A 14,546-nucleotide genomic window follows, 5' to 3' on the forward strand; every position below is an offset into this window, starting at 1 on the left:
AGTCTAGAAGATTTAGAATCTTTGCCTGGAAGTGTTTACATAGGTATTTTTATACCACAGGTAGACTCCAAAGAATGTTTCCTCTGGTAGATAGCAAATGTTGGAGGTTTGATGGAGAAGAAAGAAGTAACTGGGGAACATATTTTCTGGGAGTGTAATGAGTTGGCAAACTTTAAAGATTCCCTGCAGACTGCTCTAACAGAGGTACTGGGTGAGCAAACTGGTGTAACTAAGGAAATTATTTTTTGGGCTATAATACAGAATCGGAATTGCCTAGACATATTAAGGTCTTGAGTCTAATTATGGTGCCTGCCAAAGATGCAGTTACTGGAAAATGGAAATCATAGTCTAAATCAACATTGCTACAAGTAGTGAATATAGTAACAGAGATAAAACAACTAGGATGGGAATCTTTAGAAAAGGGTAGGAGCGAATTACATAGGAAAAAATGTGAACTGTGGGAAAATTACATGCAGAGGAGGAACGAGGCATAAAAGAAGGCAGGATCTGTATGAGCTGTGTAATGTTTGACTGACAATGACCTGATAGATTATAAGTGATGTGTAATGTTTGACTGACAGTGACCTGATAGATTATAAGTGATGTATAATGTTTGCAACTACAATTGCTAATTTTGTTTGTGATATGTAATGCTTGCAACTAAAATTGTCAATATGGTTTATTTTCATTTATATAAATATATGATTGCCTATGTTATACGTGATAATTTAATAAAGATGTTTCCTGTGTAAAAAAAAATAATTTCTGAAGCAAGTGAGATAGTGGTTGTCAAAGGAAAAATATACTTTAAAAATGATCAAAACACGGTAGTTTCAGGTTAAGGCACTTTAATCTTGCAGCAAGGAGACAAAAACATGCTAATACAGAGTTTGTCTAACCAGAAACAGGAAATGCATTCATTTTTATAGGTTATCAAATTAATCCTTTCCTACCATGTTGACGTAACGGATTACCACCTTTTGGCCATCATCTGCTGACCATCTTTCCCATGATTTTCTGCTGATTTAAACAATTTTTATGTGAAACTTCCTGAGGAAAACAACATGGCCTTGGTTACTTTCAGTTAGATACTTGTTATGTTACATTCAAGAATACTATAGCTAAATCAAACACAATGCTAGCAGTTCATTTCTCTAATAATCCTTTGTCTACCTTATCTCTAAACTACTGCAGCTGCAGAGGTTCCCATCCTCTGAACAAGACTGTTTGTCTAGAATCATTACATTTATAAAATGGTATATTGTCTATTCATATGTTTCTGACCTAGCAGATAAACACCTGCTTCTCAAGTACATTTCCACAAGGCATAAACAAGAATATTGTTGTGCTAGCATTTACTAGGTCAAAGGGCAACTTGCAAGTTTCAGTAAGCATGCTGCAGTTTGAGTAAAACATATTTTCAGTCTCATATGAAACTCAATTTATATAAATCACAGTGCATGAGAAATAGAATGAAAAGCATATTAAAAACACTTGATTATTAATTTGGCATTAAGCATACACATATTAATACATATTTTTCTAACATCTCCCTCCTGTTAATACTTTTTATTCTATTTTCAAAAAAAGGATAAACAGCTTGCTTCTTTTCCTAACCTCTTCCATTTAGGATTTGCAGTTAAGAAAGTCATTCAGTTTAAACTTTTATGAAAGTGTCTCGCATTCTAGCAGCTCTTCAAATTCAGTACTTTGATACATAGTCTCAGATACGGATATATCTATGAATTCCTTAATTTCTTCATGCAGGGGATTCCGCAACAAATACAAACTCCTATTAGGAGTAAACCTACCCCAATAGCAATCAATATGTTCATAAAGATGGAGCCCCACCCCCCCAAAGGCATTCTGAAAAAACTCTGTCAGAGGGTTTGGGCCTGGTTTGGTCATGGCCGACACTTGCTGAATCACCTCGAGATGGTCGGTGATCTCATGCTGATGATCAGGAATGAACGCACAGCACTCTTCTTTGATTAAAGCGCAAGTTCGGCCTCTTGCCGCTAAGGTGAAGTCAAGAGCCATTCGGTTTTGAAGCACTACAGTTCTCATGGCATTCAGTTCATCAGTTATCAGTTCAAGGGCAGAAAAAGTTGCATTACTCATTATTTCGAGAAGTTTGGACAGTTTTTGCAGCTCCTATATTGATTTGACTCCGCCATACATGGGTGATATACCTGCCCAGGATATAACAGCATCGCTCAAGTCCATGTGCACAAGTTTGGTTCCCACATTACGATGGTCTTTCCACCCCGCTTCGATTCGTCCCACTGGATTCTCAGGTTTCTTAACAGTCTTTTTGGTTATGTCTCGAGTATTTCGAGTACTCCCCTGAGGTAAAACTGCAGTGTGTCGGATGGCCGGAACCAGGTATCCCAAAAAACAACTGCCATACCAATTCTCAGGTAACCATTTATATGCCTTTTTCCCACATACAAAATGACAGTCCTCTACCTTTGTCATCACTTTGTTACGAAATGACTGCCCTGCATGAAACATTTTCCTGTCTATCACTGATAACTGTTTGAAAAGTACAGGATTGTGCTGTACCTGATCAAGAGTTTTATGCATAGATTTCAAAAATGAGTCATAATCTGTGCTACAAGATCCACTCAAATCATTTGGTTTTCTATAACATTTGTACTGTACAGTAACATTGCATTTACTCCATCCAACTTGGATGGAGTCATTTTTATAAAAACATACAATTCCTTTTTGTGTCACAGGCAAATACAGTGCTACCTTATATTGTGCTTTAATAGCGACTGTGTCAAAAAACAGATTTTCCCAGGTCTCATTGACCCCTAGGGGGATAGCAGTCATTAACAAACCCCCGTATGCTGTTGGTATGGCCGTACAGACCCAGCAGTTTGAAACATTGAAAGTCTCTGCGTATACACATGTAATTGCCTGATAAGTGTTGAAGTTCGGATGCCAGTCTATGTTTGGTTCATTACGTCTAATCAGTTCAACCTTTGTGGCAGGAAAAAAGTACGGCCACAGTAAAAAGAACAGTGTGATCAATATTGCAATAAAAACAATCATACAAGTTTTTTGAAGTTGCTCAGTGTCTCTACTCACTCTGTATCTGGACATTTTGTTCTTGTTGTGCAACAATAACAAAGTTTTTGTCCAGTTCAAAGTTTTTAACCAGTTTACAGTGCGTCAAATGTATCCAGGAAGCTCGCTCCGCGATTTTGACTGCAGTGGGTGTTGACAGCAGTACCTGGTACGGACCTTCCCACTTCGGAGAGCTCCAATTCTTCCGTTTTGTAATCTTCACCCAAACCCAGGTGCCTGGGGCTACTGGTGCTTCCGATTTCGATTGCTCTTTATCTGAAACAGAATTTAACTGCAAAAGTTTGTTATTCAAAAATCTCCTCATATATCCTGCAAGTGAACTGTCAGCCTCCTGCTCTGTAGACATGAGAGGTTTCCACTGAGGTGTATAATATGCCCTCCCAAACAAAGTTTCAAAAGGAGTTAATCCCTTTACATTTGGAACAGTTCCCATACTCAACAGTGCTAAAGGCAAACAGTGCACCCAGTTTTTCTGTCTCTCTTCTATCAATTTCCTAAGTTTATTTTTCAGTACCCCATTATGCCTCTCTACTAGCCCTGCAGATTGAGGGTGATACGCGCAGGGGTTCTTTAATGATATTCCAAAATAACGACTGAGTTGTTGGATTGTTTGGTTCACAAAATGTGTCCCGTTATCACTATAAATCTTTTCCGGTATACCAAATCTGGGTATAATTTCTTTAACAAGGACCTTTGCAACCATAGCTGCATCTGGATTTTTAGTTGGAAACGCTTCTACCCATTTGGAAAACATGTCTATAATGACAAGGCAGTATTTCTTATTCTCGCATTTATTCAATTCTATGAAGTCCATACAGATAGTATGGAATGGATATGGTGGTGTAGGAAAATTCCCTCGCTTAGGCTTCAATGCCCCTTGTGCATGATGCTTGTTACAAACATGGCATGCTGCACAAAAATCTTTTGTATAGTTTGTAAACCCATAGGTTGTAAACACTCGATTCACTAACTGTGCCATCCCCCCTGTTGAGACATGGCTCTGCCCATGGCTCAACAACGCTGCATATCTAAACAAATTAGATGGCAAAATCGGTTTCTTTTCCTTGGAGATGTACAGTCCCTTTTCGAGGATTGCTCCTCATTTTATCCACTTTTGTTTCTCAATATTTGTAGTAAGTGTCTGCATTGTTTTTAACATTTCTAAATCTAAAGTCTCTGAGGGTTGTAATTCCTCACTCAAAAGAAAAGTTTCTGTGGCTGAGGCTGCCTGCTTTGCAGCTGTATCAGCCTGTGCATTACCTTTTGAAATTCTATCCTGTTGTTTTGTGTGAGCTACGCATTTGCAAATAGCTACTTTTTAGGTAACTGAATTGAATCTGACAAGTCTAAAATAATTTGCGCATGATTAATCGGTTTACCAGTAGATGTTATCATTCCTCTATTTTTCCACTGTTGCGCAAAAACATGTACAGTAGAAAAAGCATACTGACTGTCAGTATAAATGTTCACTTTCTTACCTTTTGCTAAGGTACATGCCCTTGTTAAGGCAATCAATTCTGCTGCTTGTGCAGATAAGTTGTGTGTTAAAGATCTTGCTTCTAAAGTTTCAGTATCAGAAACGACTGCATACCCCACTAGGTTCTGTCCTGTAGGACCCCTCCTGCACGAGCCATCCACATAGCATGTCACCAAGGCATCATCCAAGGGAACATCAGTAAGGTCTTGTCTAGGTAATGTCTTTTGCTCAATCTCCTGCAGGCAGCAGTGCAGTTTGGCATCTGCAGGGGTTGGAAGCAAAGTTGACTGATTCAAAGTCGTGCATCGTTCAGTTGTCATATGAGGTTGGCTCAACAGAATGGTCATACAGGAAAGATGCCTAGCTGGAGAAAGATATGCTACTTTTTCTTACAGTAAAATAATTGCGACTACATGAGGCACTCTCAATGTGAGAGGGTGGAATAATACTACTGAGGCTGAAGCCTGCACTGCCATTGCAGCTGCAACTACTGCTTGTACACAGTGGGGCAAAGACCGCGCCACTGGATCTAACTGTGATGAATAATAAGCTATGGGGCGTTGTTTGTCCCCATGTTGCTGTGTCAATACTGATGTCATATAACCTTGCTTACAATCTACAGTTTGGATAAACTGCTTGTTATAGTTTGATAATCCTAAAACTAAGGATGATGCTATCAATTGTTTCAGCTTACAGAAAGCTGCTTCTGCTTCAGGTGTCCATTGTAATAAATCCTGTGCAGCCATCGTTTTTTTAAATATTAAATCAGCCAGTGGAGCAGATTCCAAAGCATAGTTTGGTATCCAACTCCGACAAAAATTAGTAATTCCTAGGAAGGACATCATTTCCTTCTTGGTAGTTGGTCTAGGTGCTTGTAAAACCGTTGTTTTTCTGTCTTCATCTAATATTCTACCTTCTTTGGATATTACATATCCTAAGTATTTAACTTGTTTTCTCCAAAGCTGTAACTTGTCTTTGTTTACTTTGTGACCTTGAGTAACTAAAAATTGTAACAAAGCTGTTGTGTCTTCTTTGCATTCTTGCTGGGTGGGGGCTGCCAGCAGAATGTCGTCTACATAAAGTAGAATCTGACTACCTTTCGGTGGGATAAATCCCGCCGGGTTGCTTGCCATTTCCTGTGCAAATATTGTTGGACTTTCACAATATCCCTGTGGTAATCTGGTATATGTGTACCGCTTTCCCTGAAATGTAAATGCAAGCCAATATTGGCTGTCAGGGTGCATCGGTATCGAGAAAAATGCATTACTTATGTCTACCACTGAAAAATATTTCTGTTCTGGCTTTAAATCATTCAGTAAGGTGTGTGGATCTGGCACCGTTGGTGAACTGGGTATAACTGCATTGTTCACTGCTAAGTCTTGGACCATACGCCATTCCCCGTTTGCTTTCTTGACAGGAAATAAAGGTGTGTTACATGGTGAATCAGGAGATTCTATTAAGACTCCTTCCTTAAGTAAGGCTGCTATGATAGGTTTGATTCCTACCTCTGCATCCTTTCTCAAGGGATACTGTCTTTTCTGGGGCCGAAAAGCTGACATTGGCATTATGGTAACTGGTCCTGCTGCTTGTATTAGTCCTACATCTGATTTCCCTGCTGACCAGAGAATGTCTGGTATGTCTCGCAAGGCTTTTTCCTCTTCTACCAATGAGTAATACTCAGCTATCCTCACTAGCCTGTGAGTGTACAGCTGGGTGTGTCTGTGTGATCCAATTCAATTTCTGCTTCTGTACTCCCTGTTCTGAGAGCTCTAATTCTGTCTGCTTTTCCCACCTCATGACTTTTTCACCTAAGTCTGCCCATTTTAAAGTTTTATTCTTAGTCAAACTAACATGGGGCAGTCGATTAGATTTGTAAAGTGCTAAAAATTCCTGGGGCAATGAACAGCTTGCTACACTGTTCCCTTCTGCATCCCAGTATAAGTTTCGCAATACTAGCCTGTTTGCATGGTTTTGAAACCATTCTTGTTCATAATCTTTATCAGGTCCTGGTCTATTACAGTAATATAGAGTACAATGCAACAAATGCTGTTTGTCAATGTCGAGGGAGGGGAACTTGCTGATGGCTACATTCATTAGTTCTTTGGTTACTGCCCCTGGACCAGTCGTAACCAAGTCCTGGCTATACCAATAATACATTTCACCCTCCGGTCGCACTACAAAAGTGTCCATTTGTCGCTGTGCTTCCATACCCTGCATGGTTGGAACTACAGCTATGCCAAATATCTGCATCAAATCTCTACCCAAAAGATTCACTGGGCATTTTGCAGAAACTACAATTTTACTTTTCTGAGTCATCCCTGAAACGGGGTCTATTATTGTAATGTCACGGGAGAGTGGCTCCCGATACAGCTGTCCATTAGCTGCTTTCACTAGTATATAATCTGGTGATTCTGTATCTTACGGTAGTTTGGAAGGGTGTATCAGGGTGCGTGAAGCCCCTGAGTCACACAAAAATTTAACTTCCCTCCCCTCCACCAGAAGCGTCACTTCTGGTTTCGTGTCTGCTAAGTAAAGTTCTAAGCTCAAAAGATCTAGGTCTAAAATTTCATTTTCTTCTACGTCTGTGTATTCATATACATCCTCTACCCCTTGTGTCACATCCTCTTCTCCTGCTATCACATTTACACTTACCTTTCCCTGCTCACTCTCATCTAATGATTCCTGACTATCATATAGTCATTCCTCATCCTCCTTATTTTCTGTAGTCACCTTCTTGTTTAGCCTGCAATCCCTTGCTAAATGTCCTTTTTTCCAGCACTTAAAACACTCACCCTTTATTTTTCTTTCCTCGAAATCTTCTGATCGTTTGTCAGATTGTTTATTTCCCTGGGTATTTTTCTTACCCTTTTTCCCAGTTTGTACTACAAATACTTCTGACCCATCTTCTGCTGAAAATACTTGGGTTTTCTTTTTCTTTTTACTATTAAAATGTTTTTCTGCATGTCTAGCATATTCAAGTAATGGCTGTAATCTACTTGTTCGATGATCTACCATATGCTTCGTAATAAAGCTACTAATGGGAGTTATACTACCCATCAAGAATGCGTTCTTTAACTGTTGTTCATATGAAGAATCTTGTCTGGTTTTCTGGTATTTGCATTCCGCAGTGATTATTAAAACACTCTACCAGTCTAACATAATATCTATCAACTGTTTCACCTTCCTGTTGAATGCATTGATTAATGCAAGTCCAGTCAGCCCTAGGCTTCCACTTTTCAGAGATTCGGTCTGTTAGACCTTTTACTCTGCCATCCAGTTCTGCATCAGTATGTGGGAGTGGTCTAAGTTGTGCGTCACGAGGATTCCAGTTGCCACTAATCATGTGCCAATCTGGACCCACAATTTGTCTAACCACTTTTTCTACTTCCTCTCCATTCAAATGGTAACTTAATCTCATACCCTGTAAGTCTTCTAAAAATTTTCTAAAATTCACTTTTGGGTGGGGAATATCTTCTGTGGCTTTCTGGATATCTTCCGGTGTCCACGGTCTATAAACTAAAAGTGTCGGATCTTGTCCTGCCTGAGGATTCGGTACTTCTATGAGTGGACATATCTCTTCTTCGCTCATAGCTTGTGATGCTCTATTTAATTCATTTAATTCAATTTCCCTCCTCAAGTCGCACGTTCGAGACCTGGTCTTGATGGGATTCCTGACAAACGGTTGTGCTTTTGCAGGGACAGCTGGGTATAGCGGAGGTGGATCAGCTCGTCCACTCGCTTCATATTCTGGTAACGGAAGTGGAGGGGGCGAAAGAGTTGCTGTCACTAAATTATTGTCTTCTTTGTCTAAAAACATTGTTTTTGAATTTTTAATTCTTTGCTCCCTACAATTTGCTTCCTGAAACCACCTGTGCGCCTGAGGGACTCCTAATTGTCTCTGCTTTTTTAATTGACCTTTCGTGTCTATTTTTAAATGTTTTACAAGTTTCATAAGTGCAAGTTTATCTAAATTACCCTCGAATTTGTACTTATCGACCCATTTGGTATAATATTTAATATTATCAGCACGCTGTAATTGCATATACTTCGCGTCTTCAGTTAGGGGCATGTCCCGGGAACTTTTTGTGCACTGATTTCCCATTGGTGTCTTAGCTAAGCTGTAAATTGTTAAGTAACCCTTTCTATCACGTGGTACCACAAGTCTACACCTTTTTCACAGTTTATCTAGAATAACTGTCTACCTATTCTGTTTCCCTGATCTATGACAAAAAACAGTAACCCCCTTTTCTGTCCCTAATTTGCATAGGCAAATTTACCTGACAAAAAAAAAAACAGTTCTGTAACTAGTCCCTGATCTTGAAACAGAAATAAGGTAATTCCTCCTTACGTGACCCTCCGTGAGTTGATCCACCGGATCGTTGACTCGTCCTCCAATCCCAGATCAGAAACAGTGGCTGGCCTCTTTCGAGCGACAATTCAGTCAGAGGTCTTTCAAAACAGAAGAGCCGATTTGGCCTCTTCTCCGTACGGATGCATGCCACCGGGCCCAATTCTGACCTAGGTCCAGAGCGAGAGATACGTTTTCCGATCCGAAGGACCAATCTGTCAAAGGAAAAATATACTTTAAAAATGATCAAAACACGGTAGGTTCAGGTTAAGGCACTTTAATCTTGCAGCAAGGAGACAAAAACGTGCTAATACAGAGTTTGTCTAACCAGAAACAGAAAATGCATTCATTTTTATAGGTTATCAAATTCATCCTGTCCTACCATGTTGATGTAACGGATTACCACCTTTTGGTCATCATCTGCTGACCATCTTTCCCATGATTTTCTGCTGATTTAAACAATTTTTATGTGAAACTTTCTGAGGAAAACAACATGGCCTTGGTTACTTTCAGTTAGATACTTGTTATGTTACATTCAAGATACTATAGCTAAATCAAACACAATGCTAGCAGTTAATTTCTCTAATAATCCTTTGTCTACTTTATCTCTAAACTTCTGCAGCTGCAGAGGTTTCCATCCTCTGAACAAGGCTGTTTGTCTAGAATCATTACATTTATAAAATGGTATATTGTCTATTCATATGTTTCTAACCTAGCAGATAAACACCTGCTTCTCAAGTACATTTCCACAAGGCATAAACAAGAATATTGCTGTGCTAGCAGTTACTAGGTCAGAGGGCAACTTGCAAGTTTCAGTAAGCATACTGCAGTTTTAGTAAAGCATATTTTCAGTCTCATATGAAACTCAATTTATATAAATCACAGTGCATGAGAAATAGAATGAAAAGCATATTAAAAACACTTGATTATTAATTTGGCATTAAGCTTACACATATTAATACATATTTTTCTAACAGTGGGCAGAGTAATCAAATACTTAAAAAAATTGAGACTGCAGGATCAGTCCTATTATCATTAGAAGATATGGTGGAGAACGCCCTTGTTAAGGTTAAATCAGATACAACTGCATGACCTGATGAGGTTATTAGGCTTCCTTAGTTTCACTTAAGGCCAGTATTAGAGAAATGCTATTATTTTTACTTAAAAAAAAAAAGTTCTTGTGACTCTGGCTCATGGGAAGTGTGCTTATGTTGTATAAATTTAAAAAGGTGAGATACATTGTAATACTGAAAGCTTTGGGGCCATTAGTCCTGTCAGTTTTATTGGAAATTACTATACTATAAGAGAATGTTGATTCATGTGATACAGAGGACAGTCGGGGGAGTATATACATCAGCATGCTTTTTCAGCAGGAAGATCAACTATTGTAGATTCAATAAACTTTTATTTTGATGTAGTGGAGTCCTTGAATAATGAGTTATCTGTAGATATTTGACAAAAGCTTTTATATGGTACCTCATCATTAGATTATTATGGCATTAGTGAAAAGGCAGTTTAATGTAATTATTATAAGCTTGATAGAGAACTGTGAAAGCAAATATCCAGGGGTACACGTCTAAAGGTATGGTGTCCCTCAGGGCCCAGTTTTGGGCCAATTTCTTTTTCCTGTATTCATGTTTTTTTTTTTCATCATCAAGTAACTGCTCTGTTGGGAAATGTGCTAATGTTAAAATAGCAGGGATTGTTTCTTCTTGAATTGATTAGTATGAATTCCAGCAGTACCTAGATAATTTGTTTTGCTAAGCAGAATGGCATGAAATGGCATTTATTTTAATGAATCAAAATGCAGAGGTTTGTATGTGGGAGGAAATAATTTAGGGTATTTGTACAGTATAAACAGTATTATCAAGGATAGTGATGAATATAACGTTTTAGGTAGTAGAGTTGATAGGGTTTTTGTTTTGGACATCAGGTGAAAATAATTAGAAATGCTCATTCAGTGATTAACATATTGACAAGAATAGTTAGCTCTAGCGATAAGTTAGCAATGGTTCCATTTTATAAAACTGTTAAACCACTTCTGGAATGTGGCTGTTATTTATATTCTGTTTGACAGTGGAAGAATGGAAAATATGCAGAAATGTTTTACAATAATAAAAAAAAATAAGATGAGGTTATTCCAAATTGTCATATAAGGAAAGAACAAGAAAATTAAATTTGTATTCCATTTGCTACAGACAGATATGGGAAGACTTGCTGTGGGTCTTCAGGTGTTAAGAGAATGAGGTGATAAGATGCTTAAAGTTACAAGGACTAATAAATATTAAACCAGGTATAAGGTGACACAACAGAAAGTAGGAAGATCATTTTTTTAATTAAAGAGCTAGACAAAAATTGAATTCACTTCCATTAGAGATTATGCAGGCAGAAAATATTGTTATTCAACACAAGTTAGATTTATGGCACTGTATGGTGATAAGTTCTTTTTTGCATGCTTCTTTTGTGGAGAATGGCCAGTACTGATTTCTTGTGAAGACCATAGCCTAAACTAAATGAACATCAAACTCACAGACAAATTTGTTTTACATGGGGAGGTTCTGCCTCCCACCTCATATTTAAGTATAACTCCATGCATACACAACCGTGGCAGAAGAGAAAGACTGGTTACTGTGCTGTATTCCTCTATAGCACTATTCAGAAACTTCACTTTTTGTCAGTAGCAAAACATGTAGTACCCATCGACGAACTGCACTTTGTGTGTGTGTGTGTGTGTGTGTGTGTGTGTGTGTGTGTATATGTATATATATATATATATATATATATATATATATATATATATATATGTGAAATGTGTGTGTGTGTGTGTGTGTGTGGAATATCTAACTACATCATCAGTCTCAAAGTTCTCAAAAATGTCTTGAGTATAATTGATTTCCAGAATGTACAAGACTACAGGCAATGTTACAAATGCAGATTTGGTTGTCATTGGAGTAAGCAGTTTATTGCTTTTTTGTCTCATGCAACATAAAATTTACTGTCATCTCTCTCTTTTTTTTATTAATTTTAATAGTGTTTTGTTTGAATAACTGACCACCACATTTTAATCTGTGTACTATGAATGTATATTTTTGAAGAAGTTTAGTGTATACAAGTATTATTTTAATATATTTGTCAAAGACTATTAAACTTGTAGCCTTGATTTTGAATTTTATGAATGTGGTATAAGGTAGGAAAATAAATTGCCTTTCTGTATTGTTGTAGCAGAGCTACAGAGCATTTTAACTTTAAAAAAAAACATTATTCTTCCCTTTTCCAGGTTACAGTCTTACACACTCATCCCATATTTCACTTCATTTTCTTTTCCACATTTATTCTTCCTAGGAACAAGTTTGTAGAATTCGATATGAAGCCAGTGTGTAAGAAATGCTATGAGAAGTTTCCACTGGAGTTAAAGAAAAGACTGAAGAAACTTGCTGAAACCCTTGGAAGGAAATAACAAAGACGGGGTGGAAAGGAACCTGTCAATCACGTTGAATGAAAAAATTACTTTTACCATAATTTATATAACTAAACTAATGTCTTTATAACTAACAGTCATATATACAGACCTTTTAATGCACCTGAAATACATAGCTATGTCTTTGTAATGCTGCAGCTCTCCAGATGGACTGAAATAAATAAATAATTTCACAGTCAAACTGACTAAAGTTACTAAAATCTCCAAAATATGGCAGGGTATGCTAGCCAGTATGTTCTGTGTGTTCCTGCTGGCAGTAGCAGTGAGATGTTAGATTTACATGTATGTTCATATCTTGCACTTAGTAAAGTGCTCTGGCACTGTCTTCTTAATTAAGTCTAATTTATGTCTTGTGGTACAGCTAATAAAAATGTTCAGTTATTTTTACTTGATACAAAAATGAAAATTCTGGGTGAAATGTACCTTCTTACCAGAAGCTGAGACTTTCAACCCTTACACCTGACAATACATTTGACCCAAAGAAGAAAGGTAGGTAAATGCCTCTCCACTCTTCTGGGTTCATATCCTTTTTAGTTCTCCCCTTTCAGGTGCACTAGATTATATTTGCCCTGTTTGCATTCTCATTCCCAAACAAAACTCTCCCTGTATTCTTGCTTTATATGCTGTATTTGAACTTCAGCTGACTGGTTATTAAAGCTGATCTGGTAACATGTATGGTATGTTACATTACTTAAAAATTATTACTTCATTTTTCTGATGTGAAACTGAAAATTATTTATCATGGAGACTGTATAGCCATTGGATCATTGCATAAGACTAGGCCAAAATAGGGCTTATTATGAACTTAAACAAGTACTAAATAAAACATTGTACAGTAAACCAAGAAGGCCAGTTACTGTACAAGTGGTGCCTTTAAACCATGTGGAAGAAACTTGAGTTGCATTTTATTAAAATTTTCTTGAATATATCTTGTTTTTATTTGTCCCATATAGAACAAGGGATACTTCTTTTCTTCTTGCTGTTACTGTATTGTTGCCTGCTTATAAGTATTGCTGTCCTGTACAATTCATTATTTTCCTTGCATGGTTTATACATTTCAATTTTTATACTCACTTTTGCTGTCCAGCATTTGTAGTTACTAGCTGGACTTTATAATCACAATGGCGGACATTTGTTTTCTCTAAGAGAAATATTCTGGGATTGTGTAGTAGTTGAGTAATTTGCTACATAAAATATGGCTCAGGACTAATATCCGGTGTTGCATATAAGAATGTACTTAACATCAGAATTTATTTGTCTGTAATCTTTTCCAAATTGCCTAGGTATTCTGAACTATATGAGAACATATGCTGGCACATGATGTATGCCAGGATCTTGCCAGTGGATTAGACTTGATCCTAAGGGTTGTTTAGCTGCAGCTACATTGTTCTGCAGTTTTATTACTTTGTGTTGACAGATTTGTCACAATTCAGCATCTACATGTTTATGTGCAGCTGCAGAATTAAAATCAGAGTACTTATGCTCCTGGATCCTTTTCTTTTCATTATACTTTTATGATTTATGTTATAACATCCTTGAAAGCTGATATATGTAACGCATATTAAGTATGATGTCTTTGTTATTATTAAAATAAAGCAGACCTTTTGTAATGTTCCTGAAGCCCAGTACAAGGTGCAATAAAATATGTCTAATAAAGTATAATGAATAATTTAAAGCATGTTATCAGTTTTTGGAACACATTTTATTTCCTTAAAACTAGTCTATTCTAATGAATAGTGTACTATTATGCTTGAAAGCAGATATAGAGCTAGTAACACACATACATACAATATTTCACTATTTCAAGAAGTATTTCTGTAACATTGTATTAGGAGTTAAATTAGAAGACCTCTGACGTTAGTTTTTTCCATTTAGCTGATAGAATATTACCCTTTTTTCTGTACTACAGAGAGGCCGTGGTGGTGCAGCAGTTAGCGTTGTTGCCTCACAGCAAGAGGTTCTCCTGTTAGATTCTCATCTGGAGCTCTTTCTGTATGGAGTCTACATGTCCTCCCCATGGTCGAGTGACATCTAAAGACATGCAGGTAGGTGCGTGCCTGAATGGGGTTGCCTTCCTTGAAGGGTGGGCATTGGGCAGGCAACTTGGCACCGTAAAAATCCACTGTCAATCATTTGCAGACTGGAGT

The 14,546-nt window shown here is 37.5% G+C and overlaps 1 protein-coding gene across 6 annotated transcripts in view; it reads left to right on the forward strand.

Annotated features, from left to right (window-relative positions):
• The window catches only part of LOC122801553 (LIM and senescent cell antigen-like-containing domain protein 1), a 1,529,428-nt gene extending 1,515,354 nt beyond the window's left edge, over positions 1-14,074 (forward strand). For 5 of the 6 annotated variants that reach the window (XM_044070988.1, XM_044070989.1, XM_044070991.1 and 2 more), the window contains exon 11: positions 12,264-12,362. Coding sequence is in view for 1 of the 6 variants with exons in the window: in XM_044070986.1 (XP_043926921.1) it covers positions 12,264-12,378 (115 nt within the window). In the remaining 5 variants the exon portion in view is untranslated. Of the gene's footprint in view, positions 1-12,263 lie in introns of all 6 variants that reach the window. The other variant, XM_044070986.1, reaches the window with a different exon arrangement.
• Positions 14,075-14,546: the final 472 nt, after the last annotated feature.

This window comes from Protopterus annectens, chromosome 5.part0 (genome assembly GCF_019279795.1).
Source record: "Protopterus annectens isolate FY-2018-M chromosome 5.part0, PAN1.0, whole genome shotgun sequence".
Lineage (NCBI taxonomy): Eukaryota > Metazoa > Chordata > Ceratodontiformes > Protopteridae > Protopterus > Protopterus annectens.